Source organism: Hippocampus guttulatus, chromosome 14 (assembly GCF_054856545.1).
Source record: "Hippocampus guttulatus isolate MCC_2025c chromosome 14, RoL_Hgut_1.0, whole genome shotgun sequence".
NCBI classification, from domain to species: domain Eukaryota; kingdom Metazoa; phylum Chordata; class Actinopteri; order Syngnathiformes; family Syngnathidae; genus Hippocampus; species Hippocampus guttulatus.
In genome coordinates this window covers 6,411,400-6,436,630 of record NC_141274.1, presented here as the reverse complement: position 1 = coordinate 6,436,630, position 25,231 = coordinate 6,411,400, and the positions used below count along the sequence as shown (strand labels likewise).

The window sequence follows — 25,231 nt, the reverse complement described above, 5'->3', positions numbered from 1 at the left end:
GACGACTTCTAATCATCTTAGCGACACTCTCTTTGTTGAAAACGATAAGCGACGAATTAATCTTTTATTACTGGTGGATTTTATTGTAGTTGCTGTCGTTGTAGGACACTAGTTCAGTTCCTGGAAAAGACGCCTTGTTGGTATAACAGGGTTACAGATAATTTTCTTGAAAAGGAACGGAGAGTAGAATTTGCGTTTATAAAAATGGACACATTTTATGATGTAGGCCGAAATTGAGCTTCCCTAGACAGACCAGCATCCGCCACTGATTGTCCACCTCTAGGAACACAACTGAGAATTAAGGCGCCCCTAGCCCAGGTGTAGCACGTGTCTTTTGAAGCTGCTTCAAATGGTCTCCCGTAAGTACACCATAAATCACCTCAGTTACCTGTCTAACATTTATTTTCCTGACCACATAATCTCTTTGCTACATTTTTTAAATTAATTTTTTTTAAATTGATTCTCACTCCATAACAACATCAATATCAACATGAGTAAACATGGACACATTGGTGACAGCGATAAACCTACATATACACACACGTATATATATATATATATATATATATATATCCACACACACACCAAAAAGAGAAAATTACAAATGCAAAAACGAAGACAAGGTAAACAAATCAATAAGGATATGACTTCATTTTCCAGCCAATAAAAAGAAAACTCAAAACAAACAGATGATGACAGCACATGACATCGCAGCTGCGTGCCGATGATGGCGCTCTGTATGACAAAGCAGCTGAAAAGAGGTGATGCTTGTTTTGTCATTTGCGGACGTGGGTAAGTCCCAGCCGAGGAAGTCGAGAAGCGAGCGGAAAAATGGAGGCCAGCGACAAGCGCGTGGAGTTGTTGAAGCCTCTCCTGGTGCAAAGCCTGCGCTTAGACGAGGAGAAGTGGCGTGAGCTAGTGAGCGTCAAGAAGCACCTGGTCTACTTGAACAACTTCTTCAACACAAGGGATATGGTCAACCTGTATATGTGGCTCAACGCTGACGGCGGCGCTTGCATGAGTCTAGACTTCCCCATGGCGGGCCACAAGGTCATCTGTTTGGGCAAAACGCAAAAAGACATGGTGACCGTCGACAACATGGCTTCCACGATGCTGATAGAGGAGATCCATGCCGACGATGTGCTTACCTTCATCTCCACGCTCACTCAAGAGGTCGGCAAATCGGCGCTTATGCTAATGCCTTCGCCTTGACGCCACCGCCGTCCTTGTCCCTGCAGGTGATCTGCCCGTTGCTTAGCAACCCAGCCAACGCAGATGGCTGGGCTCCGGGTGCGGCCGAGGAGATTCTCAACTTGATGGAGAAGCTCAAGAACCAATCTCTCTCCATGAAGGCTCGCAAGGAAGGCTGGACGTTTCTGCCTCTTCCCAAACGTCTCCATGACGACCAGGAAAGGTCAGGACAGTGACAGCGTCCGGCCTTCATTACCAAAAGTTGCCATGTCACAAAATTTCCCTGTCTACTTCGATTGGCCACATTAATGTCGACCGTGGTAGAATCGGAATCAGAATTATCTTCATGGGCCAACTGTGTGAAAAATACACAACGAATTTGTAGTTCGACACACACTGGCAATACGCCAACAAGTAACGCAAACAAAAGCAACATTTACGACTGAAGTGCTGGTCACACAGTTCACACAGTCACACGGTCTCCTCTCAAGACAGGAAGCCGTGCAACGTGAAGTTGCTGCATGGCTGTGAGTCAGTCATCATCGAGTGGGCGGGACTAGTGTCCGAGTTCCTGCAGCAGAACCCGGCCCAGCCGCTCTTGGAAGGACTCAAACCGTCCCCCTCAGAGGAGTTTAACTTCTGGAGCAACAGACTCAGGAACCTGCAACTCATCCTGGAACAGGTCAGCATACGCCGACCCATAGGCTAAATGTCACACGAACATGCTAACATTGCCATGACGTGCTGGCACTGCATACGCTCCCATCAGCCTAACATGGCAACCTTATATCATAACATCACACTGACGTTCCAACATCAGGCTGATACTAAGCTAACATCACACGTTTATGCTAACACCAGGCTAACATGCTAAGCTAAACTAACCACCAACAATACATCGACATTCTAACGTCGCACTAAGGCCGTGTTCACACTGCGAGTCAATTGTTTATTTTTTACTACTGTATTGTATGCATGATGCAATCATAAAAAATGTCCTTCATTCATTCACACATTGAATTAGTCAAAAGTATATTGTCACCCAGGTCAGGTTAGTCGCTCCTATGCCTTAACATGAAGTGCGTCAGCGAGCGCTCACCCGCGGTATACTTGTGACGCTGCAGATGTCGAGCGACAGCGCCCAGCAGGTAGCGTCGTTTCTTCAGTCTGGCCAGGGGGCCTATTGCGACATGTTGAAAAACATTCACGACGATGCCCAAAAAGGTAAAAAAAAAAGAAGCAAAAAACAAAACAAAAATGAGGTGAGCTGCTGACGTCAGCTTGCTCAGCTAACTTCTGAACCCTCAGGATTGACTGAGGCCGAGGACGCAAACAACAACCTTTTGCCTCTACAGCATGAAGTGGAGGAACTGGAGCAGTTGGATTACCCACAGGTAAGAGACCACGTGACGCCCTGTAATAACGATGATGATGATGATGATGGAGTGCCTGTGACGGACAGCTGAGAGACAACATGGCCGCCGTGATGGAGAAAGTGCATCAGGTGTGGATCAGGTCGCGCTTTCACTGCAATCCCTGCTGGATCGTCGTCCTCTTGCAGGAGATATGCAACCTCTTCATCGAGCGGGTAGGCCGCCGTAACCCCGCCGTGATTTGGATTGCCCACGAGACAAGCACTGATAACCCATGATGCATTGTCCTGACAGAAAAAAAAAAAGATTGCAAGTTTCCAATCCAGTTGGTTCATGAGGCGCACTTCAAAACAACAGATCTTGCCGGCAAAAGGCAAAGTCAGGAAAATCTTTTGTCTCGGCAAAGAAACACATCACATCGAATATAAAAGCTTACCTTGATCTGTCAAATTGCAATCATTCGACAACAATGGTGAATCTTCCATTTGAGCAACGATACCAAAGGGTGCAACCGGTGATGAGGAATGACTGGTCGGCCTATAAAGAGAGACATGCCGGTGGCCAAGAGCAAGCTTGCCAATGTCACGTGACCGAGGTGAGCCGTGACGTTGGCAAGCTAAGCCCGTTTTTGCTAACAGGCTTGAGATGGGTCAAAACGCCTGGATTTTGCTGCTTCACTCATATTCCATAAAGACAATATGAATCATGTTTGGTTTGGTGACTTGACTTCCCCTTTAAGGCACCTGTGGCTTGAACAAGTGTTCTTGTGTTGTCGTGTTGCAGAGCAGGAAGTTCCTGCAGGGACAAGAAGTGATGCGCGGCCTGGTTTTGGATCCCGCGCAGGTTCTTGATGATGTCCGTGTGGTGACCTTGACCTTGCAGACTCTCAAGGACAAATACATACATCACAGGATGCTCCTGGAGAAGGAGGTGAGCCCGCCCGCCGCACTCCTAAATAGCACTTCACCTTTCACACACGGCCGGCATTCAATTGGCTCACGCCCTTCTGGGGGCAAGCTGTCAAATAGGAAATGAAAACACTGTCAAGAAGCATGGAGAAGACGCTCACAGTAAATAAAATAACTTTGCCTGGACACTCCCCCTGGTTTGCATCTGTTTGTTGTGTTTTGCAACATGAAGCACCTATCCATTGAGGGAATAAAAGCACGACCGCAAAGTGGCCAAAGTACCTTGTTGCTACCGGTTAGCGTGGCAACATGACCTCTGATGTTTGTGTGCAGGACGGAGGGTTACACAAGTGGGAGTTTCCATCTCATCTGGTCTTCTCTCGCTTGGACGACTTCCTGATCCGCTTGCAAAGCATCCAGGCAAGCGCACAAACCCACATGCGCAGTATGGCCATCTTGAGAATTCCTTCCTATCCGCTATTTCGGGACCGATATTACGAGTCGGCCATTTTGTAGCGAGTGGAAGTTAGCCTCATAACGGTATCACTGCCTCCCGTTGATCTCGACAACACTCACTGGCCTATCTTGGCTCTCTGCTTCCCATCCATACCACAAGCAACACTTTATGTTCCGGCAGTTTTAGGAACCTCTTCATTGCCAAAATCTGTTCACTGATGTGAGACAAGCGAATAGGATTTGTAACGCTAAGTGGATCCATTCATGAAGAGAAATGCCTATGCACAAAACACAAGTGAACACCTCGTGTGTTTCCGGGGATATTTCAGGAACCATCTCGGTTCCAGGTCCACTTGATGAAAAGCCCAAAGAATTGCGAGCACACCTAAGAGATGGCATGCGTCTTCCCAAACAGGAAGTGTACCGCGTGCGTCTTCAGTTCCAGCTGGAGCAAGTGGTGGTCGCCGGTGGGCGCGGCAGGCTGTGGACGAGTGCTGTGAAGGGCGTGTGCAACGACTTCCTCCACCAGCTGCAAATACTTGCCGACTGCAAGAGCGACGCCAGCGAGCCCGCTGACGGGGTGAGCGCCAGGTGTCTTCGAGACAGGCGGCCCGCCGGTGCACTCACTTCTCTTTCTCTTTTCCGCCCTCAGAGCTTTGGTCAGCAAGCCACTTCCTTCCAGGAGCACGTGTCCCACCTGGAGGCTCGCTTGGTGACCATCTTGCGAGGGACGCTTGACGAATGCTGTTTGCCGTCCGCCGCCGTCAAGGTGGTCACCATGTTCGGGCCGGTGCTGCAACGTCATGCCATCCGGGATCAGCTGCGTCCTCAGCTGTCCAGTCTGGTGACCCTGGTCCTGCGAGAACTGGACCGGGTGCAGGAAATGGTCAAGAGTAAAGCCAAAAATCACGTCTCATCGAAGTTCACCTCGTCCCCTGCCGTCACCCTCAGGTGGACCAAGCAACTCATGCTTAGGGCTCACAATGTCCTCCATAACTTCCAGAGTGTCCAAAATCTGTAAGTGCCCATCCGCACACGCACACGTACACGCGCAGTCTACTTCATTTCATCAAATTGCGTCAATTGTATGCGGCCCCCATCCCCTGCCTGTAATAGGAGTCCACTGTAGTCAGATACCTGAAAGATGTACTTAGATACAGTAACACACTCAAAACACATTTAACGTGTGCGCGCATGCGCGTGAAGGTGTGTGGAGTCATCCGAGGCGGTGCGTCGGAAGTTCCAGAAGATCGCCGACCTGCTGTTGGAAATCAGAAATTCCGTGCGTCAGGAGTTTAGCCGCCAGCTGGACCGAGATGCTGCCACCGTCCTCCAGCTTCCGCTTATCCAGGAGCAGCAAAGCATGCTGGAAATTCCCTGCGGACAGAAGGTCACCCACACCGCATACCAATTTGTCTCATGACCTATATTACACAGTCACAAGATCAAGGATTGCCAAATGTGCAGAATGTTTTTGGGCAACTTTTCATGCGACCAAATGGGAATTGAGTCTCTTTTTGGAGAACTCAGGTCTAGTTCAGGGGTGGGCAACCCAAAATGTTGAAAGAGCCACATTGGACCAAAATAAACAAAAAACAAATATGTCTGGAGACGCAAAAAATAAAATGCCTTTTAACTCATTCACTCCCAAAGATGTTTTTAAACGTCTTTTCAGACTTGGTCCATAATTGGCTAGTACTGAATGAGTTAATGAAGGCAACGCATGAGCTATATTAGCCTGCTATCAACATGACTAAGTTGACTACAAATACACAACGATCATTCATGGTCAAAAGGTTCCCCCCCCCCCCTTCAGTTCATCCTGTAGAGGAGGGGTGCCCAAACTTTTTTGACAGTAGATCTACTTTTCGAACAACCAACGCACACACTTTCACCCGCAAGCCGTAATGAGCGACAGTCATCACGGCCGCTGAGATGAACGAGGCACGGGACGCACTTTCGCAGCGTGCTAACTATCGTAGCTCACGTGTAATGTTTAAAAATGCTTCTCTCGGCGGCCCAGATTCCCATTCCTTGCAAGTACCCTCGGTGAATTGTACATGAACGGCAGCTGTTTTTTTTTTGTTTTTTTACTACAACCCCCTGACTGACATCCCGCCCTGCTCATAGAAACGTGTGTCCCAGGCTATGACGCAAATATTCGTTGACGAAATGTTGTCATTTAATATTTATTCGACACATTTTTACAGCATTGTAAAATGTTATTAATGTTTATGTCATGTTTGTCCTCTGACAGAAACCATATTAAAACAAAAAATATATTTATTTTTGACTTCAAAATGGCGCCGCGAGAGTGGCTGCCTTTTCAGCGGCTCATAAATTTTGTTGTTCTACTTCTTCCTTTCATAACTTTCCGGCTGTGAATTGGGAATTTCTCCATTGCGAGACTAATAAAGGTTTTCTTATCTTATTTTTTTCAATTTTCAAACATTTTTGAAAATGCTCTAGGGAGCCATTAGGGGGCGCAAAAGAGCCGCATGCGGCTCGATAGCCGCGTGTTGCCGAGCCCCGGTCTAGATGATTGAAATCTGAAATCCCAATTTATAATTTCCTTTCACATACTGTGCTAGCCAGTGGTGGAAAATTCAGTACCAGAAAGTCAAAACCCTGCCACGTGGCTTAAGTCAAACTCTGACAAGGCTTTCACTCTCTGGGTTTGGATTTGCCACCTCTGGCTAAAAGTGTGTTCTCAGCAAACGAGAATGACATTTTTGCCTCGCGTTACTCGTACACACCAAACGTGACTTTTCCCCATCTGCAATCGTCATTGTCATGTGTGATGCGCTACGACTTTTTTAATGAATATTTTCGGCCACTTGGCAGCCCTCATGTCTCAGCCTGTTTAAGACTGTGTGCGTGTGCGTGTCCAGCTGGAGGCGCTGCTGAGCGACATCAAACAAGCTAGTTGGGAGAAGGATCTGGAGCTCCGCCCCCAGACAGCCGAAATTTTGCGGTGTGGACGTGACATCACCAAAAGTTACCTGAGCCTCACCAACATCGTGTCCTACTACAACGAGGTAAGCACGCACACGCCCGCAGACACGCGTACAGGCCAAAGCTTTTTGTGACGTGGACTGGTGGCCTTCCAGGTGGTGGGACGGGCTTTGCTGGTGGAGCTTCCTCTGATCAAGGATGGGTTGGAGGAGCAGAGACTGAGTCTATTGGAGCTGCAAAAGATCACGTGGACCAGTGAAGGTGACGAGGAAGCCGCGTGATGCCTCACGGGATGCTCGCCCTCATTCATCATTACCGACTCCCCTGTGACTATGATAGCTTTTCGTCTTCATACAATGGTGCCTGGAAAGTGTTTTCCAGGAAGAAAAATAACACTTTAAATGCACTTGATAAAACCATAGGCATCATGAAACACAATGACAAAATATTGACCCCATTTTTTTTTTCAATCGACATATTAGTGCTGCTTCTGCTGTGCACATCTTACCCACCGGGGAAGTAGAAGTCGCATGCCGAAAGGTTTTGGCCAAATGTGGTTTCATCATAAAGCAGGAAAAATTTAAAAAAAATAATAATACTGGCCAGCAGATAGTAGCGTCGGATCTATTTTGGAGGAGCTCACCTTATGTCACAACTATGTGTCAAGTTCCTAAAACATGGCCAACCCTTGGAACTGTGACCACTACAACCAGCTTGTGATTGATCATGTTTAAGTCCCAAAAGAGACGAATCATAACAAAATGGTTTCAATGGTTGTTTTATGGAGCTATCTGGGTCCACCCTATTTAAAAAAAAAAAAAAAAACTATCCTGAAGCCTTTGTGTTCAGGTGTCCACGAGCTGATGGAGACGAAAAGGCAGAGCTTGGTGGTCTTCTACACCTCCGTGAATGAAGCGCGGGCCAACATGGCGGCCATGCGTGCCATCACGCAGGTTGGTCGATATCGGCGCACATAAGCACCCATATCTATTTTTCCAGTGTGATGTAATGCTAATGCCGCCTCCAGGATTGGGAAGATCTTCCCCTGGTGAATCGCTCGGGTGATTTTCTGGAGAGGGGCGGAGCTACGGAAGAGAGCTACACCCGTGTACGGGAAGATAGCGAACACGTCATACGCCTGGTCACGGTAAGGTCAGCTTGCGGGCTTAACACTTCGTTAGCGCTGTTGCTCTTGTTCAGGAAATCATGTTGACTGTTGTCCTCAGGAGAACTCGGTCCTGTATGGCGTGAAGGACAAGTCATCGCCCGAGTGGTCGGCCTACCTTGATCACACGGACCAGCTGGTGCAGGACGGCGTCCTTCAAATGCTGCTGCACTCGCTCAACTTCCTGTCGGAGAACATGTCGCCTACGGTGAATGCACGAGCACACGCACACGCCTTTCACTTTCGTAATGGTGAATTTCGAGTCCTATGGCTCCAGTTGACGATACGAGGGATTTGGGCACTTGCTGTAAGGAGCGGGTCGACAAACTCTTCAGCATCACGATCACGGCAGCATCACATGTTGCTTATTTGCTTTTGTTTCATCTTTCAAAAATAATCGGAGGAAAAAAAGGTTTTGGAAATAAACTGGCGGCCCGGTGGTGCAGTTAGCGCGTCGACCTCACAGTGCAGAGGTATCGGGTTCAATTCCAGCTCCGACCTCCCTGTGTGGAGTTTGGATGTTCTGCCCGGGCCTGCGTGGGTTTTCTGCGGGTACTCCGGTTTCCTCCCACATTCCAAAAACATGCATGGCAGGCTGATTGAACACTCCAAATTGTCCCGAGGTGCGAGTGTGAGCGCGATGGTTGTTCGTCTCTGTGTGCCCCATGATTGGCTGGCAACCGGTTCAGGGTGTCCCCCGCCTACTACCCGAAAACAGCTGGGATAGGCTCCAGCACCCCCCGCGACCCTTGTGAGGATAAGTCGATCAGAAAATGAATGAATGGAAATAAACTAGCATCCAAATAAATTTTGTATCCAATGATTTGATGAACCGATGGAATCACGGATAGAATAACGCATTCCAAAAAGATTCGGCAGCTGCAGCCTCCCCTCCTGTAAACTTCACTGGCTTTGGCGAAGAGGCCTCAAACTTGGCCCCACACATCTTTGCCCACTTTAGCTCGTTCTCCTTTGTGCAACCTCTCAAGCTCCAGCCGATTTCACGCGCCGATATTTCAAAATGGCGGAAATTTCAGCCCATTCTGCACCTTCAAGGAAATTGGGCCAAAGACTGGTGTGTGCTGACTGTGTGTGTGTGTGTGTGTGTGTGTGTGTGTGTGTGTGTGTGTGTGTGTGTGTGTGTGTGTGTGTGTGCGCGTGCAAGGAGTATATGGGTGGGGGTGCATTACTGCAGGTGTCGCTGCAGCTGCAGCCAACAGGAAGCATCTTCGAGCCGTCCCTGACTACCGACCTGACCAAGGTCTTCAAATCATTCGTCGCCGACATCTACGCGGCTGCCAGTCTGCCGCCCAGGATCTCAACCACCCAGAATGGCAACTATCAGGTGAGCCGCCGCTGTCGTCCATTAGTGTGTTGCGTTGGGCCGCATGGACGTTCTGTACTTCGCACGGCCACAGGAGGCGCTGCGGGACAACGAGGAGCTGGCTGCGCTGGAAAAGGAAGTGATGCAGCACCTGCTTGACGTCAACGAAGAGGCCGAGCGCCTGAGGGCCGACCTGGACCGCTTCTCGCCACTGTGGCAGAGTCACAAACGCGGCATCATGCAAGAATTCCTCACGTATGGCAGAAGGCTCGAGGAGGGCGAAGAGGATGTGGAGGAGTCCCCGCCCATGCTGGCCGACTTTCAACGAGAGGTGAATGCGCGCTCTCGCGTTTCCGTTTTGAGAATTCCTGTTTGAGATGCGCTGATTGTCCTGTATCAGACATGCCTGACTTCTTATGTGAAATTTACCACCCTTCCTGTTTGAGATGCACTAAACTTCCTGTTTCATTCCTTATTAACTCATTCACTCCCAAAGACGTTTTTAAACGTCTTTTCAGACTTGGTCCAGAATTGGTTGGTACTGAATGAGTTAAGACGCGCCTCTCTTTCTACTTGAGATACGCTACGCTTCCTGTTTGAGATGGAGCAAACTTGCTGTTTCGGGCATTCCACACTTCCTCACCCACCCCCTTTTTTTTTGGCTTTGCCTTCAGATCAACGCCCTTCAAAAGCAGCTGTTGGAGGTGAGCGAGCTGGAGGACTACTACCTGGTCCACGGCTGGCTGCAGGTTGACCTCCAGCCTTTCAAAGACGGCCTGCGCCTCTTCATCCACAACTGGATCAGCTTGTACACGCAGCATCTCCTCAAGCTGGTCCGGCACAAGTAAACCACACGCTTCTTAGCGAACTTTTATTTCCCAAATCCTTGAAAATGTGGTAGCACTCAGTTTAAATATTTTCTGGATGAGCATATTGTCAAGTCCTGTTTTCCTGCGTAGCACGTAGTTAAGGTGTTTGTGTGTGTGTGTGTGTGCGCGCGCGCGCGCGCTCAGCATGTCTCGGCGCAACCTTGACGACGAAGAGGAAGAAGTCGAGAAGTCTTCTGGCCGCAACTTCCCCATGACGGAAACCATCATGCTCCTGGAGACGGTCAATGTGGAAGTACCCGAAATCACCACGCTGCTGCAGGTGGGATGACGAAATCATTGCGCTCTTGGGAATCCTTCGCTCTTCAGTCCCAGGATGGGGATATGCAAAGTCTACACAGCCCACGTCCAATGCCAGGTTTTTGTGATGTTAAAAAAAAAAAAAGAAACCAAAAGAATCCATTGGTAAACTTGGCCCACTATTCATTTGACCTCTAACCTGTGCAACTAGCCTGAAAGAAAGGGACAAACCTTTTAAGCGGTGTTGCAGCACCTTTGGGTTATTGCACAACGCTCAGTCTTTTTGGGTGCCATGTCTTGATGTGGCAATATTCTTTGCAAAAAAAGGCTTGAAATCAGTCTGATGGCGAGGGCATCTCCTATGCATGTGAAGATTGAACGGTTCCTCATTCCTTCAAGCTTCCATCTGTTCCTCCTGCTTGCCACCATCACATCTCACTGTCACTGTTCTTGTGGTGACCGCGCTCTTGACCTTTTGGAAATGGGGCCAAAAAGTTCAACTTGGCGTTCTTCAGACCATCAAAAGTCTGTCTCACCCCCCCCCCCCCCCGCCCCCTTTCTTCCGTCTTGCAAACAGGGTGTGTGCACTTGTGCCAGCACATTATTTCAGTGGTTTATTTCCACTTCCCTACAGATTTTCTTTTTCGGTTGAGTTGTACAGGTTCTAGGTGCCATTAAATGTGGACCGACTTTCAGTTTGATTTAAATTGACAACTTTGGAGGGAAAAAAAAGGCATTTGAACAGACAAGGGGTGTGTAGACATTTTTCCCGCTGACCAAAAAAATTCTACCCGAAATCCCTCTAGTGATGAGAGAACAGTGACTGATTCCAAATGTAATGATTTGCATTCAGACTGGTTCATCATTCCCTACTCCAGTGGACCAAAATCAGGGTTGTCCAGCCTTTTTTGAGCGAAGATCTACTTTTTAAGCAACCTTTTGCGATTGACTCGTCCCTGCGAACACACACACACACACACGCGCACGCAAAAAAGATGCATGCCATGATGAGCAACAACCATCCAAATATGAACGAAACAGAAAGATAAGCTAGACACGAATGGATACCACACAAGCCTGAGTTCATTAACAGCAAATCACTGCCTACTTGAAACATGACTATAAAATGGTGCTCCTGGCGCTCTCGATTCCCTTTCCCAATGCCATGGAAATCAAACAAAAAATTTGAGAATAAACAAACAAAAACAAAAAAATCGAGATATATGAAGGGCTCTGACCGCTAGCTACATTTGCAGACTGCTGACCGCTAACAACTTCCTGTGATGCAGGTCATGTGACACCGGAAGTTAAAGGTGACCATGACCATCTAATATTAAAACACAAAATCTTTTTTCTCGTTTACATTTTCCCAGACACAAGCACCGCCCCCTCCGAGCGAATACTTGTAGCTGTAGGTACAGAACAGACCCAATTTTTATTTTATTTTTAAAATAGCCATGTGTATTTGCTCTGGAATGATTTTAAACAAAGCACTTGATGTCCATCCATGTTGTGATGTGTTTCAGAGCTGATGGCGATGCCGTGAGATGAATTAAAGAGCAGATCACATGATCGCCACTGCTGTTTTTAAAGTCACATGACTGTAGTGGCATTGCGCTTCCAAGGACTGCCACCCACATATTACCTACAGTGCACTTCACTGTCATCGACGGCGACGTCATCAGCTTTGGACGCGGCAACGGCAGATCCAAAAAAAAAAAAAAAAAAAAAGAAAGACAGAAAGAAAACATGACGGCATAGAGTTTAAATAAATGATTTAATAGAATTTCTTTCATCAACATCCAGACCGGTGGCCATCTCGTGGCGGAACCCAAAGCGAAATAGGCACAAAGAAGATGAGGACGCGGTCCCGAAGGAGTACAAGTGTCTAGTGGCGGTAAACGCCAAAGGCCAGCAGGCTGAGGAAGACGGTGATGCCCAGCAGCGAAGCGGACGCCGGCGCCGTGAACAGGTGGCGGTACTGGATCTGGCAATACCACAGCACGGCCAGCATGAGCACCAGCAGCGGCACCATCAGGCCGCCGGCGTTCAGCGCCACCCGGACCCGCTCGGAACCTGTCCCGACTGGTCCTCCGGGGGGCGGTGTGGCACGCTGTGAGACGTGGCAGTGCAACACGCAGTTGTGAGCCAGGTGAAGCGTCTCCAGCGTGGCCCCGTCATCCTGCAGCAGCTGACCCTGGTAGATGAGGCGCACGCGACACTCTTGGCCCGCAAAGTACGTCCTGCAAAGGGCAAAAGACAAAAAAGGGGCGCATCGTGATGTGGCGTGGCCCAAAGACGCTGCCGAGACCAGATGAACAAAGGCCCAACCGTGACTTGCTCGGGTTTGCCCCTTTCCGTATTTGGTCGGCCATCTACGAGTGGCTTTGATTTCCAAATTTTGTGTTGCGAGCTTTGGAAACGCTGCCAATTGCATCCGCAGCCCGCCAACCGGACGAATGGTCTAATCGAAAATGAAAACCCTCGCAATGAGAATGGAGATGGCGCTCACTCGCCCAAAAATCTGCGGGGGGGACTTTTCGGCTTGAGAAAAACTGTTTATTTCTCTACATTGCACTTTGTTTTTGTATACATTGCACTTTATGTTTTTGTATTTCCATTTCACAATACAAAGCTATTTTTGTATTACCAGATGGGATTCATGTCATTTCAATCCCCATTTGGATAAATTAGATATATGTATTTCGTTGCATCTAGGTATTGAAATTGTGCGATCAGATGTGAGTTCCAACAGCATGTATAGGTATTGGCCCGATAACAGCCTCAACCGATCCAATATTCGCTGAATAATTTGAGACAAAAATCCTGTCAATGTCAAACCACAAATATGCTGGGGTGCTGCCATGTCACCATCTTGTGGCATCAATGAGCGATTGGATTGGATACAACTTTATTGTCAAATGTGTCACAGATGAAATTTCAATGACTCTAGTCTTTTCAATATTGCACTCAAGTTCGGTCCATCTCACCGGTGGTGATCCCCGACTTGATCCGTAATATCTAAGCGTGCGGGCAAGTTACCTCTTGATGTAGCCGACGGTGTCCTGAGGTTTGACGTGTGCCGTCCTCTCTGTGTCGTTGAGGAACTTGAGTCTGAGCACCATGTTCCTCTGTGAGTTTCCATCACCCCCGGCCGCTGGCCCCTCCCCCGCCCCTCCATCCTTGTGCTCATCGAGGGGTTGGGCGGAGGTGGCGGGTGGGTCCGGAAGAGAGGCGGTCTGAGGTGAGGTGGCGTCAAGCGGTCGCGGCTGCGGCGGGTCCGAAGTGCGGGTGGAGGCCCAGGCCAGCAGCAGCACAGCCACCGTCGTCAGTGCGGCCAGCAGGAGCGTCACCTCATCACCCACGCCCTCAATCAACGCCATTGCCGCCCACCAGGTAATCGCACGGCACCTGAACAGGGGCAGGGCATGGAACATAACATTACAGCGGCAATTTGCCACAAACCCCCCCATTAGATTTTCCCCAAACATTTTACCACAGCTCGAATTCCCCCTCGTTCTGTAAGGCCCATCCTATTTTCTGGCCGCCAAACAGCATTTAGTGCACCCGCGTCCACTAAACGAACTTCGCTTAAAACTGCGGTAACTGCCGTGTTAAACAATCTTCCATCTGCGCTAGTGGCTAACTTGAGTTTTCAGCCCAATTGTGGGCGTTTGAACATCACCCTCTTTTTGACCCGCGGACGTCTCGATTTTTGGCCTCCCAGAGCAATCTGCGGACAAACACTTAAAAGTGTCCGCAGTTTGAATTTTTTTTTCAATCTCCTTGTTCAAAAATGAGCGTCAACGATTCATGGCTTTTTGCTGTTCACGGTCGGGCCGGTCCTTGTTCCCCACAAATCACTTTCTGGGGTCACTGTTACCGCGGTAACAAATTCACCCCAAAAAACACGCCCACCACCATCAAATGGATTGGCAGCAAGAAGTCCACTCAGGTTCCTCAGCCCTAAAAGATCAGTGAAGCAGACCTCAGACTTTAGTCCAGTTCGCAAAGCATTTGGCTCGTCTTCCTAAGACTGGCAGATCTTTATAGTCTTTCTTGTTAGCCACCTTGCTCAGTTTCCCATTGACGTCACGATCATGCAAGGATGCTAAGAGGCTCAAAAGAGCGATAAGCTACACGCTAACCACTAGCCGCATCGTCCAGCGGGCCGGCCGGAAGTCAAGCAAAGTGCACCGGAAGACGGGAAACAGCTGCTCTCCGCGGCTCTTGTTCACGTGTGCGCAAGAACTAAGGACGAACTTACTCTTCAGCTTCGAGGCGTCATGCCAGCTGTTTGCTTTTAAGCCAATCGTGCTAATGACTTCTCCAGCACTCACAACGCTTCTGGTTTGTCTTCTTCTATGGTATTGCCTGCCACCGCCTACTGCTGGACGCTTTGTGAAACGAGAGAGTGTGTGTGTGTGTGTGTGTGTGTGTGTGTGTGTGTGTGTGTGTGTGTGTGTGTGTGTGTGTGTGTGTGTGTGTGTGAATGCTATATGCTTCTGTAAATATCACCACAAATACAGTACATCTATTACACAGTGTTCATATTGCTATTTCGGACTAATAAATAATTTTAATCGTAAAACAATATGTGGCATTTACAAATGTTAATTTAATTTACTGATAATGTATTCACCAATTATTATTAGTGGATTATTTTGGTAGGAATGATTCAATGATTGCCAACAATGTGTTTACGATTTTAGAGTACAGTACGGTACAAGATGGATTTTCGACGTATATTTTGAAAAGTGGCTAGTGGTGACGTCAGCGGATCTTTGTGTCCATTTTCAGCGTCCAAAGCAAAGATGGCGGTGGCACGTGATCGAGTGGTTCGTCTGCTGATGCAGCTCGAGCGCGCCGCGTAAGTGCAAAACAAACTTAGACAAACTAACGTGAACGTGGGTGCGACGCAAACGACTCATGACGCGTACAGTGGCCTTTTTCTGTTCACTTTTGACGTCTTGTGACCTTCACGTCACCTCATGTAGTCAACATGAATATTAAATTTCGATTATGTTCAACATGTTTGTGTGTGCGCGTTTGAACCTCCACTGTCTTCATGGAAACGTGCTGCTAAAACGGATTACTGTTTTTAGCATGTAGCATTGACCATTGTGTGGAATTTTTCTTGTACCTGAGAGGAGATTGAATATTTACTGACGTCCCCATGGCAACATGCCCTTAATCATGTTGTGCGCGCGTGTGTGCGTTCGTGTGTACAGGTGCAGGTGTCCTGCTCACTCCAGCACTTTCCATCAAGGTAAGCATAAGAGTATTGATCAAAGTCTTGATCAAGGGTGGTTATTGATTGAATATTTTTTCACATATTGATCATAAATCAATGAATGTTCTTAATTAATCATCAAAAAGGCATTGGTGGGTGTACCACAAAAGCCATTGTTCCATCTTTCAAAGTTAGACTGAAGGATTGCGATTGCTCTTTGGTGCTATCTGTATCATCTGTGTGCAGCGGTGCCGTGCACCAAGCGTGAGACGGACTACGCCTTCGAGGTAAAATGAGCCGCCTTGAAAAGCACGCACCCTTCAGTTTCACCACGGAAGTCACTCATCATCTTGTCGTCATGGCGACGTGTTCTCCTTGAAGATGGCCAGCTCCAACATCCGATATGGGGAAGGAGTCAGCCGTGAGATTGGCATGGTAACTGCCACCGCATGGTTGATCACACAACACATACAAATGCTCCTTCCCTACTTACTTTCTGGAACTACCTTGGTCCGCTCCAGACAAACTTGTGTTTGCATTTGCATTGCAGGACCTGCGAAACTTGGGCGCTCGGAACGTGTGCGTGATGACTGACAGCAACCTGTCCGGCCTGCCGCCTGTCAAGGCGGTTCTGGAGTCGCTGGCCAAGAGCGGCGTGCCCTACAAAATGTACGAGGGCGTTCGCGTGGAGCCCACAGACACTAGGTGAGGCGAGCTCTGCTTCCCGGCATGGCACTGTCTGATTACTGACCTCATTGCTGTTGTTTCGCAGTTTCAAAGAGGCGATCGCTTTCGCCAAGAAGGGTGACTTCGATGCCTTTGTGGCAGTGGGTGGGGGCTCTGTGATTGACACGTGCAAGGCAGCCAATCTGTACTCGTGTCACCCCGACGCCAACTTCCTGGACTTTGTCAACAGTCCCATCGGCAAAGGGAATCCTGTCACCGGCGCCTTGAAGCCACTCATTGCAGGTAATTGGCAATGGGAAATTGTAGCCATGGTGATGCTGCAACGTTGCCATGAGGATGCTGAACTGTTGCCATGGTGATATTGCAGTCGATGGAGATGCCACACTATTGTCATGGCGATGCTCAACTGTTACCATGGTGACACCAGTTTCCACTGTGACATAGTGGCTACTGTAAAACTTTGCATCCATTGTCCCCGCCAGTTCCGACGACCGCCGGCACCGGCAGTGAGACTACAGGTGTGGCCATCTTTGACTACGAGCCCCTAAAGGCCAAAACAGGTAAGGAGCACTCGTTGTCCCGCCCACTTCTGAATGGCAGTTCTCCTGTCGGTCGACAGTAAGTGAGCAAGTCCCTGAATATTTGAGCGCCTCGATCAGTGACTGAGTTTTTGTGCCTTAAGGCATTGCCAGCCGAGCCCTGCGCCCCTCCCTGGGTGTGGTGGACCCCCTGCATACGCTGAGCATGCCCACCAGGGTTGCCGCCAACAGCGGCTTCGATGTTCTCTGGTGAGCGGTCGCTCTTCGACGGCTTCCCGGAGCAAGTGCTCTGACCCCGCTGTCTTTTGTCGCAGCCACGCTCTGGAGTCATACACCGCCCTGCCGTACCACTGCCGCGCTCCCTGCCCCCCTGACCCTCTCAGTAGGCCCGCCTATCAAGGCAGCAACCCCATTAGTGATGTGTGGGCGCGCCACGCCCTCCGACAGGTCGCCAAGTATATGAAAAGGTAAAACAAGATTACAGGTATGTCTCGCGATAAACTCAAATAGCTGCGACTTTCTGCAACACCCTCTTCAACTGTGTGCATGCGTGCAGGGCGGTTGAAGACCCAGAGGACGTGGAAGCTCGCTCCAACATGCACCTGGCCAGCGTGTTCGCCGGCATCGGTTTCGGAAACGCCGGTGTTCATCTTTGGTGAGCAGTTTGTTTAGAGTGCCTCGTCGTGCAGTCACTCAATGTCCAGCTCCGTTGCAGCCACGGTATGTCATATCCCATCGCTGGCAACGTCAAGACACACAAAGCTGACGGCTACAATATAGAGCACCCCCTTGTGGTGAGTGTCGCCATATAAAGGTACGTGCACCAATTGCACTGGATGTCCTACTGTGTGTGTGTGTGTGTTCATCAGCCTCACGGCCTGTCGGTGGTTCTGACTGCGCCAGCTGTGTTCAGCTTCACAGCTCCCATGTGTCCGGAGCGCCACCTGGAGGCAGCTCAGATCCTCGGTACGTGTGAAACGAGGACTCTCAACGTGGTGTCAGCCGCAATCTGTGAACAATCGGCACGTATGCGTGTTGCCTCAAGGTGCCGACATCAGTCGTGCCAAGCGAGCAGACGCGGGCGCCGTGCTGGCCGACACGTTGCGTCACTTCCTGTTTGACCTGAAGGTGGAGGACGGCCTCGCCGCCGTCGGATACTGCAAGGATGACGTGCCTGCGCTCGTCCAAGGAACCATCCCGCAGGTGGTGAACTCATCTCGCTTCCTTGTTTCCTATCCTGTCTGCTGTTGACAAACATTTGAATGTCTTTTCAGGAGCGCGTGACCAAACTTTGTCCCCGCGAGCACAGCGAGGACGACTTGACGAGTCTGTTCGAAGCCTCCATGAAGCTTTACTGATGTGACTTCCCGTGACATCAACAAAGTGCCTTCAATGCTTGGCCAGAGATGCAAACACAGCTGAGTTTATAAATACGAATGACTTAAATTAGCACAAACTTTTTTTTTTGAGGTGCACGGGGGTCTTTTTATTAGGAAAATTTTGATACAAAACAAATTTTGACCTTTTTCATTAAATCCTTATAAGTGCACTTTAAAGTGAAATAAGAAGGGAAATAATAAACAACACCACGTCAATCAGTTTGTTCTCATTCACATTCATGAATCAGCAAGTACCCCATTCCCAAAAATCTCATCAGGTGACAGGAACTCATATTTGTGCGCGTATGAAAATGTTCAAGTAGTTCAAAGGAGAAAGAAAAAGAAGAAGAAACCAATCAAAGGCAGGAAAATATGTCAAAGCAATCAACTTCTGTTTGAGGTTCATGAATCAATAAATCTCAGTCAAATCAGCTTGTGATGAGGTCACCCTACTCAATAAAATCTTGACGTTAAAAGGACGTGCGGCTTCATTTGAAATCAATTTCAAGTTTAAAGTGTTGAAATACAATCAATGTCCTTCATATTCATCGTTAAAAGCAGATTAAAATACATTCAAAGTGACGTGTGTGAATTCAAATCATAGTTGTGATGTTCCTGCCCAAGAAATCAATCAGATAAAACACGCAATGAACATTCCAATTTTCCTTTTCAAATAAAACCACAGTTCAGGACAGGCACAGATATATATACATACAGAAATTCCTACTTATGCACACGCTCAAATCCAGATGGGACTAAATTTGTAAATGATGACAAGTCGATGTGATTACGAAGCTTCATGTTGATTCACAGGCTTCACCCATTGTATTTCTCTGCAAACAACAGAGCAAAAAGAATCACCAACCCATTTAGAAATCATCTTGTTTTTGATGCTTCTTGAATTCAGGACAAAGTTGATTTGAGCTTCAGTCACACAAAGGGTCCCGCCATTGTTTTATCGTTTGCAGCTTTGATCTTTGGTCTTTGTGTGATGCAAAGGGGAAAAAAGTTCCTGTTGTCATAGAGCCATCTTTTTTTTTTGTGGTCATTTTATGTTGGCAGTGTGAGCTGGGCTGCCATTTATAATCGTTAGGAAGCCAGATTTTATTATATTTTTTTCAACAGCTGAGCATCGGGCTGAACTTGTTATGATTCGTTAAGCTCCCGGAGTTGTTTTTCCGGTGAGGAAGTCAATGTCTTAGGATGGACGGTGCTTTCTGTCATGTTATGGAGGCACCTTCCATTTTTCTGCCCCCCCCCCACCCCCCAACATTCCATCCATCCATCCATTTTCCGAACCGCTTGATCCTCACTAGGGTCGCGGGGGGTGCTGGAGCCTATCCCAGCCATCTCCGGGCAGTAGGCGGGGGACAACATTCCATGACTCGAAATTCACACCGTGGATCGAGGCTCCAGACGTAACTTTTTTTTAAAAATTAAATGCACGAAATTTCGTTGTATGTAATACAATGACAATAAAGGTGATTCAGATTTTAATTTTTTTCTTTTTTTACTAGAACAACAGTGGCCCCAAACGTAACATTTTAGGGAAACCGCTCCACTCATTTTCAATATACGGTATTACTGGGAAATGGGGTGAAGTGTGGAGGAGAAATAAATTCAATATATATTTTTTTAAATCAGCAAATTTACCGGTCGCATCGGTTCAAGGAGAAAAAAAATGACTTGCACTGTCTCAAATTTTAGGAGCAAAATGCCACCATTTAGGGGCAATCTTGAGCCCCGCATAAAATCGTATGAGGACAAAGAACAATTGGGTCCATTTCTACGGCGGCTCACTTGGCAATCCGTCTTTTCACGGTTTTCCCAGCTGAAGTCCCGTCTTGTTTTATTTCAAACCCGCCGGCTGTGAGGTTGCCCCGCGCCCCCCGTTTCGTGTTATTGTGGGTGCAACACGGTGTTCACCTCAAAGGGTTCGCTTTTGATCCTCAGTGTTTCGCCGACCTCGGTGCCGTCCACAGGCTGCAGGCACCACCACACTTCCTGTCCCACCAGCGGGAAGCACAAGAACTCGCCGTCATCGGCGGCCATCGCAGCGGCGCGGCCTTGCGAGACCCGTGGCGCCCCCGCCTGATTCGCGCCGCCCACCAGACATTCTTCCTCAAAGGAAGTGTCCGCACCGCCAAGACTCAACATCTGGACGCAAAGGAACAGTTGCTACAATAGTAATTATTGTCCACGTTTTTTATATTGTTCATTTTATGCTCAATCGCCATAGACGAAGATTCACCTCGGAGCGAGACATCAGGGCTGCTCGGTCCTTGTGTTCGGCGCTGTGGGAGGGGCTCCACTCGCTCAGCATGTTGAGAATATCGCTGCTCATCGGATGATCCTGAAAGGCAAAACACATCACGGTACAGTACTCGGTCGGGCCGGTCAGGTCTCAACACGCCAACAAGCACTCTCCGCCATGAGCAAACTGTGCAAACCAACGGATCAACAAATGACATTTGGACCAATTGGATTCTTCTCAAAAGACGGGAAGTACATCGGTCCGCGTTTGTGAGAAATGACGATTCCCACGCGGCACGGAGAATGCGCGGCGGCGCCGATAAGGCCTTACCTCCGAGCGAGACAAGATGGCGGCTCGGTCCTTGTACTCGCCGCTGTGGGCGGGGCTCCAGTCCGTCAGTATATTGAGGATCTCGCTGCTCATCAGGTGTTCCTGGGGTGCAAACGTGACATCATCACAGGGTCCTGCCACTTCTCCATGCCACCCCCAATTTTTTAAACTAGAGTCAAACGTTTTGCCCTAAATTGATATTTTCATTGCTGTAAGCATCAAAAGGGGGGGGGGGGGAGAAGCGATTTCATTCATCATATATTTTCCTGATAAATAGGTCAAATAATCCGTCATCGGACATGTTTTCTGAATTGGCTTGGTTAGCCATTCATCATTCCCTGAGTGTGGCGTGTACACCTTGGCCGCCGCGTCCGCCTTGAAGGCCACCTGTCCGGCGGAGGAAGACGAGGAGGAGGAGGAGGAGGAGGAGGCGGAGTCGGAGGAGCTGGATGACGAGCTGGACGAGGTGGTGCGGTGCAGGCCTGAATCGGGGTGTCGCCGGAGGATCTGGCGAGGTCCCTCCTTCTGCACTTTTCTCTTCAGGGTGGAGTTCCAGCGGTTCTTGATGGCGTTGTCGGGCCTGGGGAGACGCACGCGGCAAGCGGCGGTAGGTCGGGCAGCGCGCCGGGCGGGGCCAGGCCGCGCCGCGCCGAGCCACCTACCTCCCGGGCAACAGCTTGGAAATGTTGGCCCAGCGGTTGCCCAGCACGCGCTGCGCCTGGCAGATGATACGGTCCTCCTCAGGCGTCCAGCGGCTCTTGATGACTTTTGGGTTGAGGTGGTTCAGCCAGCGCTCGCGGCACTGCTTGCCGTTGCGGCTGCGCATGTGCTTGGCGATCAGCGACCAATGCTTCTTGCCGAACTTGCGCACCAACTCCACCACCTGCCACACGTCACCATCACGCGCAGGCCCGACCCGACCGGCCGGTCGGCCGCAAGGCGCACACTCACCCGCTCGTCCTCCTCCAGCGTCCACGGGCCTTTCACCGGCTCCACGCACTTCTCCTGCGCCCACTCAGCCACCGAGCCCTCGCCCTGACCACGTCCAAGTCGGCGTTATTATTGTCGTTCGAAACTTGTTTCGATCGTTGAGAGAATGCTGAAGAGCTCGTTCCGGACATGTGGTGGATAGAAAAAGTCTACACACCCCGTGGTCCGCGACAGATTTTTGCGATGTCAAAAAAATGGGGTGTATGGAATTTTTTTTGATCCACTACATTGGAAAGGATTCACAAAAGAGACCCACACAACCCTGGTCAAATGCCAGAGTTCTGTGATATCAAAATTGAGCCACATGATCGATAAAATAAAACTATTTTCAGGACGGGTGGTTGCACAATTCTACACACCCACAAGTGGGGATCTAGCTGCCGATCACAGTGAAGCTCACGTCCACCTACGAACATCTGCCAACCTTTCAAGTGCCTCTGATAGAATTCAGCCCAAATAAAGTCCGTCTGTCCAAGCGGTCGGTTCCAATTAATTGATCTTTCCTCAGTTTTCACATCAAAGTGCTACCTTTTGAACAGGGCTACATGGATGCATTTTACAAACGTACCACAATCATTTCAATTCCGTTTTTTTTTCTCTCCTCAGTCACACCATCAACTTTTGTCCCATTTCAAGTCATTCTCCAGCATTTCGGTTCGGTGACAGCTCTTCGGCATTCACGCAACAGAAATCGCACCTGTCATTAGGCCTTATCGTCTTTGCGAAGTAAACGAGTGAGCGTACTTGCCTCCTCCTCTTTTACCCATTGCGACTTGACTTGAGCCACTCTGGAAAATCGTCCGCGCTCATCTTTGACCGGCGAGCAGCAGCAACAACGCTTGGCGCTGACACACGGCAACACAACACGACAAAACACAACACTTAATTATGACCAAAAAAAATGTGTCTTTGTTCATCTATTTATGCCAGCCATGTATCATGACAGGCAGGCAGATACATTTCGCCAATGCTCTTCACACGAACGAGATGGCTGAACTTTCTGTTGCCATTCATGCGACAATAACGGCAACATCTCAAACTAAACACAAAAGCCAAATTTCACACTGAGTCCACTTGGGACTACACCAAGACAACATTGTCATTGTTTGGGTGTCCATTTTGTTTTAGCACCCCTGCCGTGGCACATTTAATTTAAATATGTGCTTGACAATAAAGGTTGGGAAGCACTGATGTGGCGTGTGTGTGTGTGTGTGTGTGTGAGGTCTGACCCGGATCTGTGGCTTCGGCTGCTCATCGCGCGGCTGGTGGCAATGCTCCAACCAGGCCTGCCTGCAACCCATATAAAAACACAAACACGATGAACATGTTAGAAAAAAAGTAGGACATCAACAGGCTCGACTTCCATGTAAACGCTAACATACAGATGTCTTCTATTTGTCATTAATCATTCATGTCGCGGTATCTTGGTGCCAAGGAAACCACTTCTGCTCATTTTTTGTTGAGAAGCTTCATTTAGTCATCGGCAACTGGGCCCCCAAAATAGGCTTTTTGGTTGCTTACGAATGCCACAAGATGGCGCAAAAGCAGTACTGTCATATTACCTGGCCCAATTAAAGGCAAATAATATGACATATATTTCACATATATGTTTTTTTTTGGACAGTAAAAGCGTGCTAATAATCACAAGCAGATCAGACTTTGGAAGGAAAAAAAGATGACAACTGATTTGCATTCTGTAAAGTGTTCAAAGAAGTTGATTGCCGGGAGCAAGGAAGTGACGTGGGGATGTTTGATGATTGAACTCACCTGAAAGTCGGGAGGCTAAGCTAAAATAAGATAAGCTAAGTTTTGCGCAAACGATCTAAGCTAAGCTTTCGTTAGCCGCTCCGAGCGATCGCAGTGGCATTACGCAATGTGGAAGCGGCGCAAAAGCTCAAAACTGCAACTGAAGTTGCCGCTCCGTCCGCCGCCGCCGCCGCCGAGCGTCCAACGGCTGACCCTCCAACCGCCGCCCGATCAAAGAGCCGCTCGCCCATTGGCCCCCATCGCCGCTGACGTCACTCTTTATATGTCACCTTAGCTTTGTGACAAAATTGCTGGGTAAAAACTTTTTGTTTTTCATCTCCAAACGACATGTAATGATAAATAGCAACAGGAAATTGTGCAACATATGAAATACTAAGCAGTCACTTCATTAGGAACACCATGTCACAACATCCAAAAGTAAATCATATTCAATGGATTTTCATTTTATTCAATTGATTCGGATCTCCATTAGCTTTGGTTGACGCCATCGCTGCACAGAAGTCTTCCTGGAGTCTGCATCTCCCATTGCCATTACACTGCAGCATACTGTCAAAACACACACACACACATTTATATGTGGTACATTTAGTCGGCTACAGAACCCAGTTCAAATTGACAGGATTTCCTTGGCGATCACACGCATGAGCGAACCTCATCCAAATGAATCTCAACTAGTCCAATATTGTTACATTCATCGAAAAATGTAAGTGGGTCTCATGGTCACAGGTGAAAATGTGTCTATTATTGACGACAGGGCAGGTAGCATCAAGTGACAACTGCCTGGCTGGATATGAACTGGAAAAGCTTCCACAACGGGGATTTGTTCTTTTCTTGACTGATGAGGCCCCGTTGTCATTGTCGTCCAGGGTTCTCCAAACAGAATTGGATTCTTCAAACGTAGACTCAGGTAAGGATTGACCAAAAGGTTTTATTAATATAAAAAAGTGCAAGAACGACAAAGTCCAACAAAGGATCTCGGTTACAAGAAACTGGGAAATCACACGATGAACCAAAAACCCATGCAAAGTGAAGGACAAATAAAAGTTACTTGTCATAAAAGGACAAGAAAACTCAAAACACATAGAACACAAACCAAGACTATAATTATCAACCAAAACATGACTCACATGGAACAAAGAAAATACGAGGCGAGAAACTACAAGGCATGATGAACATTAAGCGTCTAGAGAATTCAAGCCCTTGGATACCAAGTCATGAGCAAGGCAAATTTTCCAACGGAAGAAGTGTGCATGGCATGGCGTTTTAAAGGCAGTAGGTTACAAGACCAGTTCCGTGTCAGGTGCGGCTCGTGAGGAAACACCCACTCTCCAGCTGAAGACTGAAGAAACAAAACCAACAGGACAGGACACGGCTCCTCTCAGCTTGTGTGTGTTCACTTTAAGTTAAGGAATTGAGTGGTAATTCGGGGATACAACAAATATGCAATTTCACTTAATTGGTCTGAGCAGTAGCCCATGACACCTGTTTTATCTTTGTTCTCCTATTCATGAAGAAGAAATTCTTTTTCATGAATTCAGAAGAAAAATGGAAAA

At 48.4% G+C, this 25,231-nt stretch overlaps 4 protein-coding genes and 1 long non-coding RNA gene across 5 annotated transcripts; 2 read left to right on the top strand and 3 right to left on the bottom strand.

The window, feature by feature from the left end:
* Positions 1–632: 632 nt before the first annotated feature.
* Positions 633–1,233, bottom strand: LOC147194689 (uncharacterized). Its single transcript, XR_015102799.1, has 3 exons — positions 1,149–1,233; positions 982–1,055; positions 633–885 (listed from the first exon to the last, which is right to left on the bottom strand). It is a non-coding gene; the product is annotated as an uncharacterized LOC147194689 (long non-coding RNA).
* On the top strand, positions 832–13,151 carry LOC147194688 (dynein axonemal heavy chain 17-like). Its single transcript, XM_086128748.1, has 21 exons — positions 832–1,173; positions 1,239–1,414; positions 1,687–1,873; positions 2,316–2,415; positions 2,500–2,585; positions 2,654–2,779; positions 3,348–3,494; positions 3,806–3,892; positions 4,344–4,508; positions 4,581–4,945; positions 5,135–5,318; positions 6,820–6,966; positions 7,039–7,144; positions 7,733–7,836; positions 7,911–8,030; positions 8,110–8,256; positions 9,214–9,393; positions 9,467–9,703; positions 10,047–10,216; positions 10,386–10,521; positions 12,306–13,151. The coding sequence occupies exons 1-21, from the start codon at positions 832–834 to the stop codon at positions 12,342–12,344; spliced, it is 3,351 nt and encodes a 1,116-aa protein (XP_085984874.1). The 3' UTR covers positions 12,345–13,151.
* Positions 12,258–14,884, bottom strand: tmub1 (transmembrane and ubiquitin-like domain containing 1). The gene is made up of 3 exons (XM_086128747.1): positions 14,767–14,884; positions 13,542–13,910; positions 12,258–12,742 (listed from the first exon to the last, which is right to left on the bottom strand). The coding sequence occupies exons 2-3, from the start codon at positions 13,880–13,882 to the stop codon at positions 12,388–12,390; spliced, it is 696 nt and encodes a 231-aa protein (XP_085984873.1). The 5' UTR covers positions 13,883–13,910; positions 14,767–14,884; the 3' UTR covers positions 12,258–12,387.
* Positions 14,885–15,299: 415 nt separating this feature from the next.
* adhfe1 (alcohol dehydrogenase iron containing 1) lies at positions 15,300–19,834 on the top strand. The gene is made up of 14 exons (XM_086128746.1): positions 15,300–15,369; positions 15,731–15,768; positions 15,979–16,019; positions 16,114–16,167; positions 16,283–16,437; positions 16,505–16,701; positions 16,902–16,979; positions 17,102–17,207; positions 17,273–17,425; positions 17,515–17,613; positions 17,674–17,752; positions 17,828–17,924; positions 18,004–18,161; positions 18,233–19,834. The coding sequence occupies exons 1-14, from the start codon at positions 15,314–15,316 to the stop codon at positions 18,314–18,316; spliced, it is 1,395 nt and encodes a 464-aa protein (XP_085984872.1). The 5' UTR covers positions 15,300–15,313; the 3' UTR covers positions 18,317–19,834.
* Positions 18,550–23,166, bottom strand: LOC147194685 (uncharacterized). Its single transcript, XM_086129443.1, has 9 exons — positions 23,141–23,166; positions 22,661–22,792; positions 21,873–21,954; positions 21,584–21,804; positions 21,279–21,501; positions 20,922–21,023; positions 20,589–20,690; positions 20,264–20,494; positions 18,550–19,170 (listed from the first exon to the last, which is right to left on the bottom strand). Exons 1-9 carry the CDS (start codon positions 23,164–23,166, stop codon positions 19,135–19,137), a joined length of 1,155 nt encoding a protein of 384 aa, XP_085985569.1. The 3' UTR covers positions 18,550–19,134.
* Between the last annotated feature and the right edge of the window lie 2,065 nt (positions 23,167–25,231).

What these genes read in the sequence shown, in the direction of transcription:
- tmub1 (XM_086128747.1), bottom strand. Translation starts at nt 13,882, where the DNA reads ATGGCGTTGATTGAGGGCGTGGGTGATGAGGTGACGCTCCTGCTGGCC. An exon ending in ACCGTCGGCTACATCAAGAG is followed by an intron (nt 12,743 to 13,541) that starts GTAACTTGCCCG and finishes TGCCCTTTGCAG; the next exon opens with GACGTACTTTGCGGGCCAAG.
- adhfe1 (XM_086128746.1), top strand. Translation starts at nt 15,314, where the DNA reads ATGGCGGTGGCACGTGATCGAGTGGTTCGTCTGCTGATGCAGCTCGAG. An exon ending in GTGGAGCCCACAGACACTAG is followed by an intron (nt 16,438 to 16,504) that starts GTGAGGCGAGCT and finishes GTTGTTTCGCAG; the next exon opens with TTTCAAAGAGGCGATCGCTT. An exon ending in TCCAAGGAACCATCCCGCAG is followed by an intron (nt 18,162 to 18,232) that starts GTGGTGAACTCA and finishes ATGTCTTTTCAG; the next exon opens with GAGCGCGTGACCAAACTTTG.
- LOC147194685 (XM_086129443.1), bottom strand. Translation starts at nt 23,166, where the DNA reads ATGAGCAGCCGAAGCCACAGATCCGG. An exon ending in CGCTGGAGGAGGACGAGCGG is followed by an intron (nt 21,805 to 21,872) that starts GTGAGTGTGCGC and finishes GACGTGTGGCAG; the next exon opens with GTGGTGGAGTTGGTGCGCAA. An exon ending in CCCTGATGTCTCGCTCCGAG is followed by an intron (nt 20,495 to 20,588) that starts GTGAATCTTCGT and finishes CTTTGCGTCCAG; the next exon opens with ATGTTGAGTCTTGGCGGTGC.
- LOC147194688 (XM_086128748.1), top strand. Translation starts at nt 832, where the DNA reads ATGGAGGCCAGCGACAAGCGCGTGGAGTTGTTGAAGCCTCTCCTGGTG. An exon ending in TTCCAGAGTGTCCAAAATCT is followed by an intron (nt 4,946 to 5,134) that starts GTAAGTGCCCAT and finishes ATGCGCGTGAAG; the next exon opens with GTGTGTGGAGTCATCCGAGG. An exon ending in AAATCACCACGCTGCTGCAG is followed by an intron (nt 10,522 to 12,305) that starts GTGGGATGACGA and finishes ATCAACATCCAG; the next exon opens with ACCGGTGGCCATCTCGTGGC.